Source organism: Vespa velutina, chromosome 1 (assembly GCF_912470025.1).
Source record: "Vespa velutina chromosome 1, iVesVel2.1, whole genome shotgun sequence".
Lineage (NCBI taxonomy): Eukaryota > Metazoa > Arthropoda > Insecta > Hymenoptera > Vespidae > Vespa > Vespa velutina.
In genome coordinates this window covers 16335950-16358419 of record NC_062188.1, presented here as the reverse complement: position 1 = coordinate 16358419, position 22470 = coordinate 16335950, and the positions used below count along the sequence as shown (strand labels likewise).

General features: G+C 31.1%; 1 protein-coding gene, 1 long non-coding RNA gene and 1 other non-coding gene across 11 annotated transcripts in view; 2 read left to right on the top strand and 1 right to left on the bottom strand.

The window, feature by feature from the left end:
- Positions 1 to 22470, top strand: part of LOC124956466 (cytospin-A-like) — a 34250-nt gene that overhangs the window by 9335 nt on the left and 2445 nt on the right. For 5 of the 9 annotated variants that reach the window (XM_047512339.1, XM_047512331.1, XM_047512302.1 and 2 more), the window contains 7 exons: positions 4354 to 4548; positions 15200 to 15611; positions 18157 to 18525; positions 18607 to 18819; positions 18903 to 19358; positions 19477 to 19912; positions 20181 to 22307. In XM_047512339.1, coding sequence (XP_047368295.1) covers positions 4354 to 4548; positions 15200 to 15611; positions 18157 to 18525; positions 18607 to 18819; positions 18903 to 19358; positions 19477 to 19912; positions 20181 to 22307 — 4208 coding nt within the window. Of the gene's footprint in view, positions 1 to 4353; positions 4549 to 12553; positions 14963 to 15135; positions 15612 to 17373; positions 17671 to 18156; positions 18526 to 18606; positions 18820 to 18902; positions 19359 to 19476; positions 19913 to 20180; positions 22308 to 22470 lie in introns of those variants that run through there. The other 4 variants (XM_047512366.1, XM_047512372.1, XM_047512350.1 and 1 more) reach the window with 3 other exon arrangements.
- Positions 46 to 117, top strand: Trnac-gca. Its single transcript has one exon. It is a non-coding gene; the product is annotated as a tRNA-Cys (tRNA).
- On the bottom strand, positions 10978 to 13798 carry LOC124956583. Its single transcript, XR_007103303.1, has 3 exons — positions 12511 to 13798; positions 12006 to 12432; positions 10978 to 11917 (listed from the first exon to the last, which is right to left on the bottom strand). It is a non-coding gene; the product is annotated as an uncharacterized LOC124956583 (long non-coding RNA).

Sequence of the window (22470 nt, the reverse complement as noted above, 5' to 3'; positions counted from 1 at the left end):
GTTCGTTGTCTCTGATATAATCTTTGTAGAATGAAACTTTCAATTGGGGATATAGCTCAGTGGTAGAGCATTCGACTGCAGATCGAGAGGTCCCCGGTTCAAACCCGGGTGTCCCCTTAAATTTCTTTTTTTCTTTTCTCTTTTTTTTTTCTTTTTTTTTTTTTTTTTTTAGTTGTTTTCGTTATCACTCGTCACACTAGCATGCATTTTCATTTGATATGTTCGATAAGAATCAATGCGTAAACACATAAAATGTATTATTACGTGACGTTATTTTACGATTTTCCTATACTATACAATATACATACATAAACACGTATATGTATGTATATCGAGTGATAAATTAAACTCGGTTACGAGACACGGAGATAAGTGACGTCACAGCTTACGACACGATTACGTTCACTAACAAGCATCAGACAAGGACGAACGAGCCGAGAAACAGGGGACTCCACGAGTCATAATTGTTACAATTAAATCATTATAGAACTGAGAAGACTCGCTGTGTTCTCATAAAAAGCAATTCTCTCGCGGAGACTTCAACTACATTCTGACGATAATAACAGACGTAATAAAATATGAAAGAGAAGAATTTCAAATAGGTTTTAAGTTATGAAAGAATTCTAAATGAAAAACAAACGAAAAAGTCGTAAATGACTGATATCTCTCTCTCTTTCTCTTTCTCTTTCTCTTTCTCTTTCTCTTTCTCTTTCTCTTTCTCTTTCTCTTTCTCTTTCTTAATATTACAAGTTAATTATAATATATTAAATATCTTATTTTTTAATTTAAATTTAACTAATTTTTTTCTATATAAATGTGCATATAAATGATCAATAATTATAAAAGTTATCCAAGCAAGTCAAATAGCAGCAATACGATTAATTTAATCCTTATTTGTAACTTTTTTTGTCATTAAAAATACATAAAAGAATTATATAATATATAATAATGTCACATATTATTAGATATATATTTAAGAATAAATTTTATTGTTGATTATTATAGAAAATTAAATTTAAAAATATTTCAGAGACAAATATCAAAATATCTCAAAACGAAAAATATATATGACATAATTAGATCACTTTCATAATCACCAGCAATGGTGGATTTACGTACAGGCGGTGGAGGCGATCACTTCGTTATCCATAACGTAGTAACCTCGACACGGCGATATAAATTTATATTATATAATAAATTTAATTATATAAATAATATCTGGTGGTATATTATTTTCATTTTAATATTTACGACTATGATAGAATTTTTGACAGTACATTTTTCATTTTTCATTAATAGTTCAAGGGAGAAAAAAATATATAGTAAATGATTAATTTATTTTAATGGATCTTCAAAAATTTTTAACATTTTTTTAACTAAATACACCCGTGATTACCAACTTATATATACAAAAACATTATAGATACTGATAAAATTATTTACATATCCTAATGATTTATTTTACAAAATATTTATCATTAATTAATAAAGATACTGACCGAATAAATAGAAATGTTTATATATATATATATAAACATCTTATTTTTTTTAGATACATAAGTATAGATATTAGGTATATAGATAGGTATATATTTTATTTTTTAATTCAAAATTAACAAATTTTGTCTTGTATAAACGTATGTGCGCAATATACATATAAGTCGATTGTGAAAGGTATAAAGAAATGTATTAAAAAAAAATACAAAAATTGGTAAGGAGGGAGGGAAAAGAAGAGAGAGAAAGAGAAAGAGAAAGAGAGTAAGAGAGAGAGAGAGATGAGGTCATTGACCAGCGGTCAGCGATCGAACTGACCTCATCAACTCGTCGTTCCTCGGCATATACCAAACTGGTGGTCGATACACTAAACTCGTCGAATCAAGTCTCTCTCTCTCTCTCTCTCTCTCTCTCTCTCTCCCTCTCTCTCTTTTCTACTCTCTTTTCTACTCTCTCCTATCCTTTCTTATACTCGACGAAGGCGTTGGGCTTTCAAGATCGATCGATCATTCCTCAAGAGACGAACCTTTTATTATCGCCCAGTTAAGCGCAGGATTCACACGGAAATAATTTAATCATGTTCGTATGCTTGTAAGCTATTAGTGTCGAAGGCAAATGCGTTTTCTTCTTATCTAGTCACATCGAGAACAAATCGATAATCATTTTGCAAGTACAGATAAATCGATGATTTAACGAGTTTGCATATCGTATGCGTTTTAGATATGGCTTATCTAATGATTCTTTTTTTCTTTTATTTTCATTAGAAATCTATGAATAGAGACGCTCAGTCACTTTTATTACTATTTTTGCGACATTTTCATTGCGGCAATTGCATTTTTACTTACGACAATATTTATAAAGAAATTGTGAGGAATACAGGATAGGCCGGAAGTTCTTAGATATTCATCAAAATCAATTACTCCTTTTCGAAATATTTTAGACTGATGTTTGTTTTCAAATTGTAAAATTACAAGCTTAGAAACTCTTTTTACGATTTAAAAATAAAAATTAGCTTAAAATGTTTGGAAGGAAGTGTAATTTATTGTTAAAACTACCTACAAATTTTCGTTCAGCATATATATTGTAATTAGCTCCTGTTTTTTTCTTTTTTTTTTTTTTTTTTTTTTTTTTATAACTTGGAAAGATTTGATAACATTCGACAATTTATTAATCGAATTCGAAATAAAATAGTGGTTTCAAAACACAAGATTTATGATCCAATTATGTAATTCTAATTTAGTCAATCGATATTTCAACGACTTCATTATTTATCAGATATTAATGTTTTTACATAAACCCATAACATTTACTATTACAAAATTTATCTATAAAACAATTATAGAGCAATTAGTTACTTTATATAATCAAGATAATATACGAAAGTTTAATCATAGTCATGCTCGATCGTTTTTAAAAACAATCGACACTGATCTTAATAAAATTTGAAAAAAAAGAATACATTTTTTATATACTATTATTATTATTAATTAATTAATTAATTAATTAATTAATTTAATGTCTTTATTTCCCAAATCTAATTTAATCTATAAATTTATATTATATATATATATATATATACATATAAATTGATTTATTTCAATTAATACAATAATTTAAAAAATTTATTGTAACTTTTTTGAAGAAATATCTATTCAAATGTCGGTGTAATAAACATTATAACAAAATTAGCGTCTTCTCGTGAAACATCAAATACTAAGAGCACAAAGCATCTCTTATTGTTCATAAGAGAATGCGTTAAACCATGCACCTACGTTCAACACGTCTTGCAAACTTACATAATCGTTCGTTAGACGAGAGCGTGTAACAGCACATTGCGTAGGATAACCCCATCGCACGTTCGTTCCACTTCCTTTCGACGAATGAGATCCTTCTCAAAGATTCCGTTTTATGTAGAAAATGAAAACGAGAGTTTATTTTACCGTTTTGAACATCTTTGCGAAATTTAGTGTGAAAAAAAATTTCTATAATAGGAAATAAGTAAATATATGTAATATTACACATAGACACACGCGCGCGCGCACGCACATATACGGACACATATATAACATATATTTATTTATTTAACATGCAATTTTTTAAAGATACGAACACATATATATATATATATTTATTTTTTAAATAAAACATTAATTATATTTATAATATTCTTGAAATAATTATATTTTTATGTATTTTAAATAAATTTGGGTATAAAAGAAACATAGTAATAAAATTTATTATGTAATATATTGCGTACGTATCTACATACTTATTATATAAATCTATAATTAATCGAATTATCTATAATTATATTGTAGATCATTTAATTAACATATTATGTCCATAGGACATATATATATATATATATATATATATATATATTCAAACATTTTGTAGCTTTTGTTTTATATCTTTATTATTTTTTTTTTTTTTTTTTTTTATTAAAACATTTAATTTAATTTAAAATTTAATTTTAATTTAAAAATAATTATATGCTGATCGAAAAGAATTTTTGGCTAGATCTAACGGATTTAATAATATATATATAGAAATAGATATATACTCTAAATATATATGCATATATATATATATATATATATATATATATATATATATAGAAACATACGTTTTGTGTTGCGTGTGAGTCTTAACAAGGCTCGCGTTCATCTCGGCGACGATTGGCGTTCCACTTTCGCACGAGAAGTACATGGGGAAAAACAAAATAATAAAAAAAAAAAGAAAAAAAAAACAGAAAAAAAAAGAAAAGAAAAAATAAAAATAATAAGAAGAAGGAGAGTCAGAGAAAGAGAGAGAAAGAAAGAGAGAGGCACGAGTTTAAGATTCTATTCTGAATTTCAGGTCGAAGCTCGAGCCAAGGCCGCCGTCTGGAGTTGGAAAAAAAAGAACGGACGCGGTGTCGTTGCTTTTCAGCGCGAAAAGGCCGCCTGGCAGAAAAGTCGAGCGAAAGCCGACAGCAACGACAACAACGACAACGACGAGGACGACGAAGACTCCTCAGAAGTCAGCGGGGACGAAATCGGTGGAACGATTAAAGTGAGTTCTATCTCGAAAGAAAGACAAAAAAAAAGAATATGATGTCGATTGGATCGATCGAATTGAAATGATTTACATTTATGTTTTTTTTTTAAATTACTTAATGATACAGAACATGGAACAGAACGTATATATGTTATATTATAATTATAACATATATTTACGAAACATATAGATGGATATAATGATGGACAACGAGTTGATCTTTTGGTCATTGTTATACAACGAAAAAATATTCGATTAGATCCGTGTTTCAATTTCCCGCCATTTATTTATTATGTCTATCTATAAAATATTTTTATATTTAATCAAATATATAAATATTAATATATAAAGACTTAATTACTTAATATAAACAATTTAAAAAATATAAATTTAACATTTTACATACATATATTTATATTTTTATTTATATTGTTTATAACATTACAATAAACTATATTACCGTTTATATTATTATATAATAATATATTTTATATTATTATATAATTATTAAAATGTTTATATTAATAAATATAAATATATTAATATAATATATTTTAGCAAATATAAATATTTAACATTTTATATATATATATGTATATATATATATATAATTGAAATTTACCACCGTATATATACACAATCTATCTATCAAATATAAATGTAAAAATTTGCAATACATATATTATAATTCAACTTTTATATATACTAATGTACATATAGTACATATATTTATTTCATACGGATGATGTTAGACGAAGCTTGATGTCCTGTTCGAAAGAAGAGATAAGAAAAGGGGGAGGAAAGAGGAGGAGAGAGAGAAAAAGAGTAAAAGAGAGAGAGAGAGAGAGAGAGAGAGAGAGAGAGAGAGAGAGAGAGAGAAGAAAGAGACAGGACGAGACACAAGAAAGGGGCAAAAAGAAAGCTAGAAAAGGCCGGGTGTACGCCTGCGCGCGCGCACCCTGGCTCGCTTGCTCGCTCGCGCACTCGTTCAAGTATGTATGTTCATCGGCGCTTTGCGTGAGTTCAATGACCTCGTACTCGCATGCTGACTCCTTTCCCCACGATTTCTCGATGGCACACAGTGTATATAAACGGTATTAAGCGTATATATCCCCGACCGTCTCCTGCAAAATGCAGCTCGAACCAACAACGATACTCCGATACCCTCTTCTTCAATGATTACTTCTCAAATGTCGATCGATACAAGATCGACAATATCGATCTATTTCCATTCTATCTTTGATTTCTACGATTTATTTTTTTTTTTAACTTTCAAATCGATCAAACATTCGTACATAATTCATTTTGGCTTTGCCTTTATGAAACGTTCTTACTGTGTACAATACAGGACGCATCAAAATTTCCTAGATGATTTTAATAAGTCGATTAACCTCTCTCGAAATTTTTTCGAACTAATTTCTTCTGTTTTTTTTTTTTTTCGTTTTTTTTCTCTCTTTTTTTTTCTTTTTTTTTTTTGTTTTTTTTATATATATATTTTATATTTCAAATCCAGAAACTTTTTCATAATTTGAAAGGAAAGAATTAGCCTATGTCAAGTGTCAAAAAAGAATGACTGATTTATTGAATAGTCTAATAACTTTTGTCGTATTCTCTACTTATATTCATATCGTCTGATAGTCATATATTTTTTTTTTATTAAAACATAAAGTATTTCTATTGGCAAATGAATTCTAATGGTAAAGTTTTTATATTAAATAATTTATAATTCTCTAAGAAATTTTTCTAACGTATGATTAATTTCTTAATATGAATTTCTTTTCTTTTTTTTTTTCTCTCCTTATTTAAAACACTTAGTCATTAGATCGATCAAAGTAAATCTGAATTAATAAGAAATAATATTTTATTATTTCTCAAACTTTAAAGACGAATCTTAAAATTCGTCAAATCAACGAGTACTATGAGTTTGATATTAATTTGTTTTAAAGTCGATTGACACTTGACAAGTCTATTAGGTTTGATGTTAACTAAGAATTTTTTTATGAACGTAATGAAAAGATAATAAAGATTACCGTGAAGATACAAAGTGTAGATACGTATCTGTTATTTACGACAGGGAAAGAGAATTCGTTCTTTTTTACTTCCATCGTTCGACTCCAGTCAGTCGGGGGCGAGAAAAAGTGGCAATGATGGAAACAGAAGTAACAGAGGGATGAAAGAAGCTGTCTGTTGCTCGAGACATGAACAGGTTTCGATCTCCTTTTCTCTTTCTCTTTCTCTCTCTCTCTTTCTCTTTCTCTCTCTTTCTTTCTTTCTTTCTTACTTATTCCAAAGAGATGCATTCGTGGAACGAGAACTCCCGAAGAGAGTTAAAGCCGTTCATCGTATTTTGAGGGTGTATGTACACAATATATATATATATATATATATATATATATATATATATATATATAAGCATGTATAGACATAAGAATGGTAGAATTTCGCGATTCCTCGGGAGAAAACGAGCACACGACGAAAGCGAGCGGCTGCGGAGGCTGTAAATATCTTTCGACGACGTTCGTAAAAGCCTACTGAAGGAAAAAAGGGAAAAAAAAGGAAAAAAAAATAAAAAAAAAAAGAAAAAAGAGTCAAGCGTCTGATGAAATCCGTAGGAATCGCATTCCACGAGCATCCCACACCTCTACTAGTGGATTCACGTTAGATACGCCGATAGAATATTCTAAACGTTCATTTCTGCGTGCTCGTTTCTCAAGTCTATTACGAAAGGACACGCGTGCTTATGTACGTATGCGTGTTTATGGAAAATCAATCATTATTTTTCAATTTTTAATTGTTGCCAAGAATTTATCGAGACTTATTTTTCATTATTATTACAAAATAAACGCGTAATACAAGTTGGGATACAAGTATCTAGAATAGCGCTCGTAGTTTTACAGTCCAAAAAAAAAAAAAAAAGAAAAGAAAAAAGCTTAAAAAATTCTCGTAAAGAGAGTAATTAATTTTTAATATCATCTAGAAACTTTTGTTCCACCTTATACATTACTCGAAATAATGAGATCTTTCTTTTGTTTTTTTATAGATTCAATGAGGCGACTCGCGCTTTTTTTATTTATTTATTTATTTGTTTATTTATTTTTTTTACATATAGAACAAAAATAGATAAAAATATATTTTTCATTATTTACAATTTTTAATTAGGATCGTTTGCTTTTGGAAAATTAATCGGAATGAAAATTTAAATGATACCTTTGACAATAAATTAATATAGATAATTAACATATTCGCACATCAATTTGTCATGAAATAATGGCTAGTTTGTCATCATTGGTTAATCGTCATCTCATTGGTTCAATGGACGTCCGTTTCTTCTCTCGTTGCTCACAATCAGTTAAATCTAATCTTTTTATTCAGTTTGCACGAGGAAATAAAAGGGAGTACGCAAAGTTGACCATGACGTTTCTTACACAGAGTAAAATTTTAAGTGGTCACTGTACTCGACAGACCGACGACCCACTCTGACAATGAGAGTACCACTTTGACGATGCAAACGACCTACATACCCAGTGAATCAAAAGTCAATGAGCACTGTTCTCTAAACCGGTAGATTTATCATCTTTCTAACGAGGGAAAAAAAATAATCCAAAAAGTATACAACCAGTAACAAATATCATACATCATACATATGTTATGTGCAAAAATTTTCATTTTTGTATACATATGTGTGACTGCGTATATGTACAAATGACTTATCTTACAGTAAAACATATGGGAAAAATTAAAAATAAAAAAAAAAGAAATATTTAAACGATAATGTATGATTAATATTCTTTGTATAAGTGTTTATGTGTAATATTTTTTTTTATCGTTTAAGTTATGTCTAATTACGTTTAATATATGTCTACAGAATATATGCACAGACGTCTCATCTTCGTAATCTCGGAAAAAAAAAATTAAAAAAGATATGATTATTATAAGAATGATTATTATACATCATACATGTGTTATGTGGAAAATTTTTAATTTATCCATTACTATAAATATAGATTTATCTATAAACCATGTAAAATATACTTTTTATATAATATCCAATGAACATACTTCTATAACATACAATTCAATTAATTAATAATTAAATACATCTGTTATACGTTCTGTTTCATGAGGATATCTTGATAATTTTTTTTTCTGTTTTTTTTTTGTCTAATATAAATATTGAAATTGTAAAAAATCGATAATTTTATGAACGCATCCGTCATGACCTTTTGTTTTTTTTTTTTCTGTTTTATTTCGCAATGTCATATTTTTCTAACGTAGTAAGTTCTCTCGGCACTTCCTTATTTTAACATTACTCTAAAATTAATAGAGCGTCAACGGAGAAACCAACTTCGTCATGGTTAAATGCTCGTCTCGACTAACGTTGAACTCTCCACACGCTAGCAAAGTTCTCTAATTGTAAATGGAAAGCTTCTCATAGAAGAAGGGCAAGGGCAATTGACATCTCTTATCCAGAGGAAATAAACAAATAAAAAGAAAACAAAAAAAAAAAGAAAAAGAAGGAGAGACAGAGAAAGAGAGAGATATAGAGAGAAAGAGAAAACAAAGAGAGAAGCTTCGTCGAATTTGATCTCCGTGTTATCGCTGTCGTTTCTCTTGAAAATTTATCTCAAATTATCAACGTTAAGCATTTTATATCCTCGGACCATTTGTGTGAAACGTGACCACTCTTGAACACGCTTTGTCGTTTTACGTTGATAATAATTTTCTTTCAAGTTTCTCTTAATACGTAATTTCTAAAAATATGTTAAACAAAAACTTAAAGTTCATCAATAATATAAGAAAAAGAAAAGTATATTATGATAATTTTATAATCATTACTTTTAACGTTAAAAAAAAATGATCATCGATTAAATATCATTGTCTAATATGATCTTAAAATTTCGAACAAAATACATATATAGCATCATCTTTCGGATCTTTCATGTTATCTTTACGGCACTATTATTTGTGTTGTCTATAATGTTGAAGTTTCAAATATTTTTTACTAAAAATTTAAAAAAATATTTATATGTACATGTACGTGTATATATATATATATACATATACGTTTAAATATTTATATATTTATATAATTTTTATTACAAAAAACGGAAAATTCAGTAAAAAAAAAAAAAAGTAAAATATCAAAATAACAAATAACAGGCAGATAAACAACAAAGATTTCACTTTTCTTTTTACTATTTTCTTCTTCTTCTTTTCTTTTTTCCGTTTTCTTTTTTTTTTTTTTCCGTTTTCTTTTTATTAAATATAACAATCAAACAATTTAACAAGAGTACATTATTTCTACGTAAATTCTATATAAATGTAGAAAATTCTCTCTTGAAAGAAAAATATCATCTGGTTGAACGAGTTTTATTCTCTTGAAACGGTAGAGAGAAATTAAAAGAGGAACGAAAGGATTTCGTAAGTATGATTGACAGCTCGGAGTAATTTTCCTACAGAAAAGAAAAAAAAAAAAAAAGAAAAAAACGAAACATAATGAAAAGAAGAAGAAGAAGAAGAAAAAGAAGAAAAGAAAGAAAGAAAGAATAGTAGTAGGAGGAGGACAGTCTTCTGAAGATGATGTTTACACACGTGCTACTTACAAACGTCTATTTATATCCAGCAACGAAGGGGCCACTATAATATACCTTCATCGCTAAATATCATTTGCATGGAAAAATGGCCAATTCGTACGTTCGTTCATTCGTTCGTTCGTTTGTTCGTTCGTTCCGTCAATCTTTTTTTGGATTGCTCTTATACTTATTGTTACCCTCAAAGCGATCGTCGAGATGCGATAAAACTATTCCAAATTTATAAATGTGAATTTGGAAGTGCTGCTCTTCGCTTACTCTTCCCCGAGATATTTCTTATCAGCGATACAAAGTGCCTTTCTTTATTGACAGAATTACGTCATTGGCACGATTTCAGTCGTTTCTATACGATTGCGATAAGAATATCGTTTTACGTTTCTTTTCAAGGAGATAAAGTTATCCCTTTTGCAATAAAATACCGCGAGTAACGATGAAATCATTCTTATCCCTATGGGAAATCCTCCTTTTTCATTCAATGATATTATAGAAATAAACTCAAAAAAAAATATATATATATATATATCAGATATATAATGAAATTCAAATATTGTTCGAACATTTTGATTTATGTCGAATGAATATTAAATGCAAATATTTTCGTTTTTCATTCTTTCTATATCGAGAAAAATATAGAGCAAAGTCTGAAAATATTTTTCAAAGAAGATAAGTGTTGACTAAAAAAAAAAAGAACTTCTTTCTTTTTTCTTCTTTTTTTTTTGTTTCTTTTGTTTCTTTCTCGTACATCTGAAAGTAATAAAAAAGATGTTCAGATGTTTTCATTTCAATATCTCGCTCTGTATATCGAACGGCATACTTAACAAATTTTAAACTCTCTTCTGTAAAATCAACGGGATTAGTCACGTTTTATATTACGTTTTGCTTTTATTTAAAAAAAAAAAAAAAAAAAAAAAAAAAAAAAGAAAAAAAATTCCAAAATTAAAAGAAGAACCGCTATTAACTATTTTCTACGTTACATACATTACTAAAGAAAGAAATCTGATTTGCAAGGTTTCATTTTAAAATGTACCACCTGCATCATACAATCGGTCACGGAGATATTTTGTATGACGCACGGCACACTGACTGTCAATGAAGATATAAATAATAATGATTATCATGTCGTGACAACGCAAACGAAGAAGTAAAATACTAAAGAATTTATTTGTCAATAATAGATATATCTAATCAGAATTTGATAAAGGAATTCCATGAATATTTTTTTTTCTTTTCTCTTTTTTCTTTTTCTTTTTTTTCTTCTTCGTTTTTTTTTTTTTTTATTATCCACAGTCACATCCATGGCGTAATATTTTCATTAATTTTACATTTTTCCACGACGAAGTATCGCGTGTAGAAAATAAAAGAAGGGATCTTCAACGTAATAGGAAAGTCGACACCGTTTGCTTGGAGATCATTTCGATGCAAATCTTGCGAATGGACGACTCGCTTTTATGCACGTCTAACGCTGACACATTTTTTTGCGGTGTCGAATAGACTTACCGCACGACTGATATACCATATACATGTATGTGTGTGTATACATAATATATATATACATATATATATATATATATATATATATATACAATATGGTACATATATCTATATGGATTTATTATTTATATATACACATATCTTCGATGACGAGTAGCAACACAACGATATGGCGGGCCTTGCATTCGCCACCGAGTGTCGTATTTCCGGCGAGTTCGACAGAAAAACTCATAAGACAGCTTTACCAGTTATACAGCTCTAGACAGGTTTGGCGTTTGCACGTGCAATTTCTACCTGCGTTTCTACGTGCCCATAGAAAGAGAAAGAGAGACAAACAGATGAAGAAAAATAGAAAGAGAGAGAGAAAGAGAGAGAGAGAGATTACCGTACATAGATACAATATCCTGTAGATACATTCACGCAGATACAAATATATCCTTCTTCTAATAGTTTAGCTTTAATGAGAATAAGGCCAGGGTTAGTATTGATAGAGAATACATATATCTTCGTTTCTTCAAAAATATCTAAACGAGAATCTCATCGAGTTAAAGTGCACCAGAAGAGAGAACCGTAGCTAATTCAGGTCTGAAACTCATTTCGCATCGTCATCGTGTTCGAAAGCCAACTAACGCATCTTGAAGTTCTTTTCGGGACAGCATTGCCGTTCATACATAGTATCTATATGCCATATGTCGACCGTATGAGAAAACTGGTCGGCGGTGAGACGTCTGCGGATTCCGTGGCCTCCTTTAAGCTGCTGTTTCTGCTTCCCTTTCCCTTCGTTCCGGAACACTCACCAAACCATCCTTGTGTACAACTGTGTGTATGTAGATATATATATATATATATATATATATATATACCATATATATTTATATGGTGTCTATGTACGTACCCGTTCCCAAAGCGAATCATCTTTACCCCACCAATTCGTGCCAATTAACTCCCACCCTCGAAGATCAGAGGATTGTATCGACTTCGTTCGTGCGATCGTTCGAGTCAAAGAATTGGGGTACCCGTTACCATTTAACAAAATTGAAATCATTTGAACAAGTTTCATGGATAATCACGATTCTCGCGAGAGAGAAAAGCTTTAGAAGTGTACCTTAGTACGTCAATCTTTACTTATTACTATGAGCATGTGAATTTAAAAAAAATGTTCGAATAATGAGGATTTCGCTGAACTTAATTAATTTCGTTCGTATAATCATTTTTAAGGGATAACAAGGAAATAGAGACACAAGGAATAGAAAGCACAATTTCATTGGCAAATCAATAGAAACAATCGATCGATCTCATCGATCGTTCGATCGATTCTCGATATGAAAGAAAATCACATTTTAGCGAAAGTATTAGCGATATGCGCGTACTCGAACTAAAAATAGGTGACGACGACGAGACTGAAAGACGCGAATAATTTAACAGATAATATTTTTGGATGAAATCATTCTATCGAAGAAAGATCTAAAGTATGGGAACACGCTCTCTAGTAATAAAAACCAGAATCCAACATGACTTGACTTCACTCAACTCCGCGATTCGACTTGACTCGACTCGATTCGACTCGACTCAACTCGCTTGTTCGCGGAGAATGCATTTCCCGTAAAGGCAATTCCGAAGCACGCTTTCCAATCAAATCCGTCGAACCGATCAATGTTATTATCCTCGAGAAATGTCTTTGCTTATCTCGACAAGCTTATCTCTCTTGCACTACGATGCGCTATCTTTTTATTTTCCCAACTAATACACAAACGATAAGGATTACATGAAAAAAAAATAAAAAAAATGAAGTGGCGATTTAATCGTTGACATTTTTTCCGGGGTGGTGTAGGGGGAAAAGAATAGGGAGATGAAAGATCGTTATCAAGCAGAAGAAAGAAAGATCCCTTTCGTGCGATAGGCAAGAGAGTACCGAGCCCATTTTTCAAGTCCGTGGCCCTTCGGCCCCGCTCGGGTCCGAAGAAACGAGCCCGTTGATGGTACATAGCATTGGTGGGGGTAAGGAGAGCAAATGGTGGGGGCAGGGCCGCTGAGTGGCGTTCAGTACCCGACGCACCGTCGATCGGTGTGTGTCTGTATTCGTCCTTTCCGTTATTTTTTTTCCTTATTCTTTCTTGCAACGCGACTAATTCGTCTTTTTTCTTTTTCTTTCCCCTTTCTTTTTTTTTTTTTTTACTTTTCTTCCCTTCTCATTTTCTTTGATCTTTTTTTTTTTTTTTTTTTTCAATTTCTATCTTTACTCGACGAGCCCTATTGCTCGAGGCAAGAACAACCAGCGGCAGGTAAAAGGCGAACAGCACCTGCAAACGAAGGAAGGAAAACTTTGTCTATTATCGTTTCTTCAAATCATTCTCGAACGTCCATCCTAATCTTTGTACGAAGAAGCTCTCGCGATCGAAAGGATGAAATCGTTTTCGTTAGGATTGATAGATAGATCAATGGATGGATAGATAAATGAATGGATGGATGGGATGGATGGATGGATAAATGGATAAATGGATTGACGTATAGATAGATAAATAGATAGATAGATAGAAAGAAAGAAAGGTGCGCGAGAATGCGTTTGCATTCACCTCGAACTATAGTGGAGACGTTCGGCCGATCGAGGCTGTTGTTACGCGTGCAACAAGTGGTACTCGTTGTCGGTGACGACAGGATGATGCGACGACCGACCGTGGACCTTTTAAGAAAAGTCACACTCGTGTGAAACGTTTTCAAAAGAGTGAGGGATAAAAATATATATATATATATATATATATATATATATATATATATATAAAAGATAGCATAGAGCATACGAAAGGCCAAAGAAGCAGCTTCTCTCTTTCGCTTTGGAAAAAAGTGGCTCGAGGTCGTGCCTCGAGCACGAATCTTCGAATTCTTCTCTTGGCTCGTGGCACGCGATGCGAGAGGCGATCCTCAGCCTCGTGTAACGTCGCCTGTGATCGTGTCGACGACGACGAGGACGACAACGACGACGACAGTGGCTCGCTGTCATTATTATAATACACACACAATCTACGTTTCCATTCAATAATAAAAAAAGGAAAAAAAGAAACTTTATGAGATGTTCGCTAAGGAACAGGTGAACCGAGGACACATTGTGTCACCCGATATCTATCTATTCCTATAACAAACAGAAACAAAGAAAAAGATTATCCAATCTTCAGCAATGAGATTATTAACGTCGAGATTGCATTCGCCTCGAAAATTATCGAAGATTATCCTCGAGTGGTTATTTACGTCGGCCAGATCCGTTCAGTCGAGAATCGGCAAGTGACAACACAACACTGTGCCTGAGAGAAAAATAAAGAGGGAAGAGGGAGAGGGAGAAAGAGAAAAAAAAAGTACAGTAGAGAAACGTTATATCATTCGAACAGGGGAAAATTGCACGGAGCCTGGAGATTTCAGGCCCTTGTGCATCAAGGAGCTTTGCTTCCTTGTTCAAGGAAAGGGGGGAAACAACGAAAGTCCTCTCTACAAGTCATTGAAAATAATGTGTCTTAATTTTTCGAAAAAGAACTTGAGAATCGAGAGTGCCTATAGTAGTCGACCATGATGAAGTTCAAATCGCTGTTTCGCAGAGGACAGCAAAGCCAGCAGCAGCAGCAGCAGCAGCAACAACAACAGCAGCAGCAGCAGCAGCAGCAGCAGCAACAACAACAACAACAACAATCGACGCAGGGCCCACAACAACCACAACAACAGCAACAGGTCCCCCTGCGTCAGGCCCCGAGCGCCTCCTCGCTCGAAACAAAAACTGAGAGCTTATCGACGGAAAACTGGAGTTCGATCGGTAAAGAAGTTCCCAAGAGCAACGCCAAGAATCAGCAACAGCATCAGAAAGGACCCGCTAAGGGGTCCAGGATGCAGGAGCTGGAACGGGAGATCGAGATCTTACGAAAGGATCGTGCCCGGCTTGAGGCTAACCTAAGGGAAGCAACTACCGATGCTCAATCGTTACACGACCTGAAAACTGAACTCGCGTCTCTCAAGGTAACTTTGCACTTTAAAATTTTTCTATTTCATATGTCATATTTTTCATCACTCTTATAATAATAGGTTTTTGAACTTTAAAAAAAAAAAAAAGAAAAAACAGAAAAAGATTTTTCATAAAAGAAATATTGGATTTAGCCTTAAAAATTTGGATTTCAATGAACTTAAGATGTTTTTACAATCTTTTGATCGTAAGTATGTTTTCCCCCGAAAAATCTTCATGGTATTATAGTTTGAAAATTGCACTATCTTATTACAGATCAAGAAACGCGCGTATTTATTTATTTATTTATTTATTTATCTTTGTTTTTTTTTCATATTTTTCTAATAATTTCTATAGTTATAACAATTTTCTATGTACAATAATTGTAAAAACGTCTTTGGTAAGAATCTTGGATTTTTGATTCGTTTTTTTTTCCTCTTTTTTTTTACAATAAAATTTAGCTTTTACATGTTAGAAAAGTTTAATCGTTTAAATTTTTATTTCTTCTTGAAAGGTTTCTCGAGTCAAAGATATATAGTACAAACTAAAGAGAAAAAAAAAATAGAAATTGATTAAGACGAACTTTGGTGAAAGTCACGAAAACAGTGACGGATGTTGACGAATTAATTGGTATTAATTAAAATGTTGCCGACGTGAAAGTCGCGTTAGCGATTTTTTTTATTATAGTCGCCTGTTGTAATTAAACGTGAACAAGGATCGATATGATTAACAAGAAAGTCATGGTAAAAACGTCGAACACAATTTCTTCGATGAAATCGCAATCGATATGGCGTTTTGTAATTTACATTATGTATTTATTTTTTTATTTTTCTTCCTACGCTCAGATAGTCCATATTGTTTTGATGACGATCATGTGGCTCACACAAAATTTGTTCACGTGGTTCTTCGTTTCTTCTCTCTTTCTTTCCTTCCTCGTCATCCCCACCCCTTGCATAACGTCGCCGACCTTACAAGGAAAACATACATGATGTACCAGATATACACTTTTGTGTGTGTGTGTATGTGTATGTGTGTGATCGTGAAAGATCGATGTAGTATTACGTTAGAACATTACATCATTAAAAATGATATGATCAATTTGAATATAAATGATAAATGATTAATGCGAAATAGATTCATTATATCAGATCATTATTCCCAATAACATCTCTCTACTCTTTCAAAAGATTTCATTATATCTTTTTATCATCTTTACTATCCATTTAATAAGTAATATAAATTGGCGAATTCAGTAAAATAATTATAGCATTAACCGTAATTTCAACTGTCCCAAATATTTCTGTATGACATGGCAATTTGTCAAAATATAATTGGAACATAACTGCAACGCACTGATTTCTATGAAATGTCGAGTTGATAAATAATGATCCATTTTAAAGATTCTTAATATATAAATCGCGTTAAATATTAAAATATGAGAGTAGTGTATATGTTCATTAAAAGAGTTCATTAGGAATGGCTCGCGAAATATTATCGTTTTCGAAAGTAGGTCTTGACCCATACAAATTTGAGAAACCTTTTGATATCTATTTGATCTTTGTTAAATTAAAAAAATTAATCTTATCCACGTTAAAATTAATCTCTTCATTTTATTTAACTAATATTTATATTCTCGATACGATTGAAATGATATATTGTCTTTTTAAAATAGGCTTTAAATTATTTTGCGATAGATCATTAACGTTTAACCTGTTCAAGTAATTTTCGTTTTATTTAAATGCACCGAAACTTGTAGGAATGTCGACGTATAAAAAATTAAAATTTGATTAGAAAGAAATAAGGGATATTGAGAAACCTTCGTTGCAATACAATTTCTAAATTGATTTTACGCGAAGATAACCGTTGAATCTCCAAGATCGCGTGTAAGTCTCATATATTTTTATTCTCAACGGGTCCGATAGTTTAACGGTCCGTTGAAATAACGGATAGTGAGAAAGTGGCTTATTAGAGGACAAGCAGAGGGCGTAAAATGCGGGGATGTTTACGAAGAGAAAAAGCTTATAAACGCGAGTCACAGAGAGCGATATGAAAAAACGTTGCTTTTCCGCACCGACGGTAATATTAACAAATCTTTTCTATCAGACTATAACATGGTTTCAATCATTAATTGATTTTCAATTCGATTGGCATTCAAAAAGAAGAAGATAGATAATAACCCATGGAACCTAACCTTTAAGATTGACAGTTATCCTTGCTATTATTATAAAAATTAAATAAATTTTAATATATTTTACCGTGCATTTTAACCAATTTTTATCATTACTTTGAACTAAGACATGGCCATGTAAAATCAGTTCTCTTTTTTCATATTTTCAGCAATGATTAGACGTACACAGTTTTTTATTTTCCTTGTATTATTCGTTTAAATTAAATTTTCAACGTTTTACTATAGTTTACGATAAAGATATGAACAAAAGTTTATGAAATAAAAACTTAGTAAAAAATTTCAAATTGATTGTTACAACATTGATACACCATTGATACAGCCATCTGATAGAGAATTTTAGCTTCTGTTATATAATTAATATGTATTGATTACAGGAGCAGCATAGTCTGGAGTTAGATCGTCTTGCAGAAGAGAATGAAGCTCTTCGTGCCCGTCTTAGGAATGTAGCTCATTCTCCGTTATCTGATTCAGAGAAGCAGCAGCTGCTATTAGATGCATCAAGGCTTCATAATTCTGCACCAGCTTCGATTGCTATACCTCAAGATGATAGCTGTACACCAAATGCAAATCTATCACAAGACAGTGCGCAATGCACTACTCCGGATTGGGATAAACATTCCTCTAGCTCTATATCAGAAGTTTCAGTGGCTTGTCTTCAAGACAGAATATTACAAATGGAAGAAACGCATTATTCCACTAATGAAGAATTACAGGCAACTATTCAAGAATTGAGTGATTTACAAGTATGTATGATCAATAATCCTTAAAAATGTATTGTGAAAAATATATTAAAAAATATATTACAACGTGTTAATTTAATATAGGCTCAATTAACGGAACTGCAAGCTGACAATGAAAGATTAACAGAAGAAAAAGGTGTACTTTTGGAATCATTGTGTCGACAAACAGAAAAGCTAGAAGATTCAAGATCAAAAGTTGATACTTTACAAGGACTTTTATTAAGAGAAGAACAACCACAAGAATCGTCTAAAGGTTATAACACAGAAAGAGAACAAAAATTAGTTGACTTATTGAAAGTAAATATACATATAAAATTACATAATCATAAAATTATTCTAAATATTGATCTATATGTTATTATATATGTCTACTGTTTTAGAGTGCTCAAGAAGAACGAGAAGCTCTGCTTCAAAAGCAAGAAGAATTAACGTCGGAACTGAAAAATTTAAGAACGACCGCCGATGCTAATGCTACAGAAGCAGAAAGATTAAGAAAATGTGTCCATTTGCTTGAATCTACTATAGAAACAGTCAATATAGAACGTAAACAATTGGATGTAGAATTAGCAGAAGCACGTCAAGAAGGTGCGAACAGAAGTATAGAAATTAGCAGATTAGCTACCTTACTGGATAATGCCAGAGCTAAGATTGAAGAATTGGAGCAATCAAGACAAGTAGAAAGTAAAAGTGAAGCTGATGAATTGTTAGATGCTGCAAGACGTGAGAAAGATACATTAGAAACGCAAGCTGCAGCTTTACAAGAACAATTGGCACGTTCGCATTGTGATCATGATCGTCTTAGAGATCAATATTCTCAACTTCAAGAAGAATACAAGGTATGTTTTTATCAGATTGTGGTTCTAAAAAAAAAAAATATATATATATATATATATATATATATATAATTTGCGTTAATAAATACAAATAAGAAATTTATAGCAAATAAATTTATAGGTTGCTCGAAATAATGCTAAATCAGCTATTGATGACTTGGAATATAGATTAAATCAATTGAAAGATGAACGACTTTCTGTCAGTACCGAATTACAATTAGTAAGAGATTCTTTGGCAGAATTACAAACACAATGTCAACGACATCTAGAAGATAAAAGAGAATTGAAGGCTGCTCTTAGCGAAGCACAAAGAAGGGAACGGGAAGCACAAACTCATCAATACGAGTTAGAACGTGCTTTAGCTGAGGAACGTAGATTGAGACAAGAAGAAAGTGCTGAATGGGAACAATTCCAGACGGATCTACTTATGACTGTTAGAGTTGCGAATGACTTTAAAACTGAGGCCCAGAGCGAATTAGAACGTGTAGTATTGGAAAACAAAGCGCAAAGAGATAAATTGAGAACATTAGAGGCTCAACTAGATAAACTTAATAAAGGTAAGATAAATACCTTTAATTCTTCAAATATTATATTTGAATATAACATATAGAATAATATATATTCCTCAAATTAAATTTGTATAAAAACGAAACACCAATCGTACAAGAAAAGAAATTCTTCTATTCCTTTACATAATCAGAAGTTATATAAGTTATATATTATTAATTTATTGCTTCTTTTCCTTTCTTTTTTTTTTTCATTTTTTTTCTTTTTTTTTCTTTTTTTCTTTTTTTTTTCTTTTTTTTAATGTCTACTCACTATTAGGCAATACCACAGTGTCCAACAATAAAGTATTTGACACTACTAGCAGAAATAAACGAAAACCGACTAGCATTATTTTGAAACGTGGACGTACTATTACAAAACGTCCTCGTGAGATAAGACGGCACATATCACCGACTAATTTTTTTAAAACGTTAATCAAAAAAAATTCATACAAGATGATAAATAAACCTACCGAACTTGCTCCTATTAATACAACAAAGGAACAAGATATTACAGAGTTATCAAAAGATGAAACAGATCTGGGTAATCCATGCTCTATTAAAGAAGTAATTAAAGTAGATGAAAAATTAATGTCTGGTAAGGAGATTGAATTTTGTCCAGCTTCTACTCCAAAAAGTAGAAATCTTGATACGAGTACGGGACTGACTATATTAGAAAGTAAGATCGTAGATTCGACAAAAGAAAGTGTCAATGAAATATCTGAAAAATTATCTACTAATCAATCTGTAAATATCCAACAAAGTGAATTATATTCTGAGATAAATAATAGCATAGATATAGATTTAAAAAATGATCTAGAAAATGAGAATAGTAATCGTAAACTTTATATTCCCAGCTCACCTAATATAGATAAAAATGCAATTTTTAAAAGCTCTCTACTAAAAAATATCAAAGGAATTCAAAGTATTGATACAAATTCTTATGGTATCAATATTTCGAACAGTAGATTTTTTGTACCAAAGAATTATGTATTTTCTGATATTGACAGTTCAATGAATGATCTTAAATTTGAAGTAGATCCTGAGATGAGCAAATTATTGCAGAAAAATGAAAATAAAATTCCTAATGGAGCAGATTCAAATTTAATCTCAGAAATCACTAATGAAAAATCTCCTTTGGAAGATTCAATAATATCCAAAACAACAGTGACCAAAGATACTTTTACATCAGATGATAAAGAAAAATCCTTGCATCAGCTTCCTGAGGCAAATAATTTAACAAAAGAAATTATTAACTTGAATGATAAAAAGAAACGATTATTTTTAAAAAGATATGAATCAAAACCAAGTAGTGAAATAGTTGACTCTCTTTTGGATAACATACAGTATAAACCAAAATTGAATATGATTAATTATTATTTACGACATAAGAATTTTTCTGCGTCATTAGATAATCTTGATTCCTATAGAATTACCGATAATAATGATATTATTCAAACTCATAGAAGTTACGAATCTCTTCCAATTATTGATTATGAAGCGAAAAATAAAATGATAAATGAAAAAAATTCTAATAATAATCAATCTATTATAGATAATAAAAAACAAAATTGTATTTCTGTTAATGACAATGAACAATCTCCTATAAAACGTAATTATCGTTCGGCACATGATGCAGATACGCATACTTCAGTTTACAAACAAAGGAATATCGATGTAAAGGCAAAAACAACTAAAAATACCATAAAAAGTAAAGATGCCAATTACAGTCCAAATAATATTTCTATTAAATTTCATTTAGAGAGGGATCAATTGAAAGATCAAGATTCCTTGAATTGTGAAAGAAATAGTACAGGAAAAGCAATTTATGAATGTAACAAATCTAAATCTTTTCAATATTCAAAACATAATTATTTAGAAAAACGTAATTCTTATCCATCTATGTCTTCTATAAAGCATATTCCTATATCTTCTGTTTGCAACACAATACATTCTATAACACCATCGTACACATCGAATAGAACTTCAACCTATACTTTAAGAGACAGGACTCAAACATCTGAACAATTTTCTCCTACTAGAATGCTAAACAAATCATTTAAAGACATATCCAAATATAATGATATACAAAGTGATAGATATCTAGCTTTATGTGAAGCTAATCGTCTGAAACGTTTGAAATTTTTAAGGATGAACTTGCAAACAGATTACAATATAGAAGATAAAAAGATACATAGTTATGTTGCTAGAAAAGTATCAGTAAATAATGACAATTATAATACGAGTATCGTGCCTGAAGTCTCACAAAACGATACTAATTTTGCCTTGCTATGCAAAGATCGAGCGATAGGTCGTACAACATCCTTGAGAGACAAATTTGAGACTATCATAGAAGATGTGGAACTGAGAGCAGGTCGACGTTCGTTAACAGGAAAAACTTGCGACCGTAAGTCGCTACTAGTGTGGAACAATGATTGACTGCTTGTACTGCAAAATTCGACCCATTGTTTGTCCTCGTTTATAAGCTAGTCAAGAATACAGAAAGTTTAATATCTTACATGCTAGCTCCAAATGTATTTCTAGGTTTTCAAGTTACATGTCTAATCCTT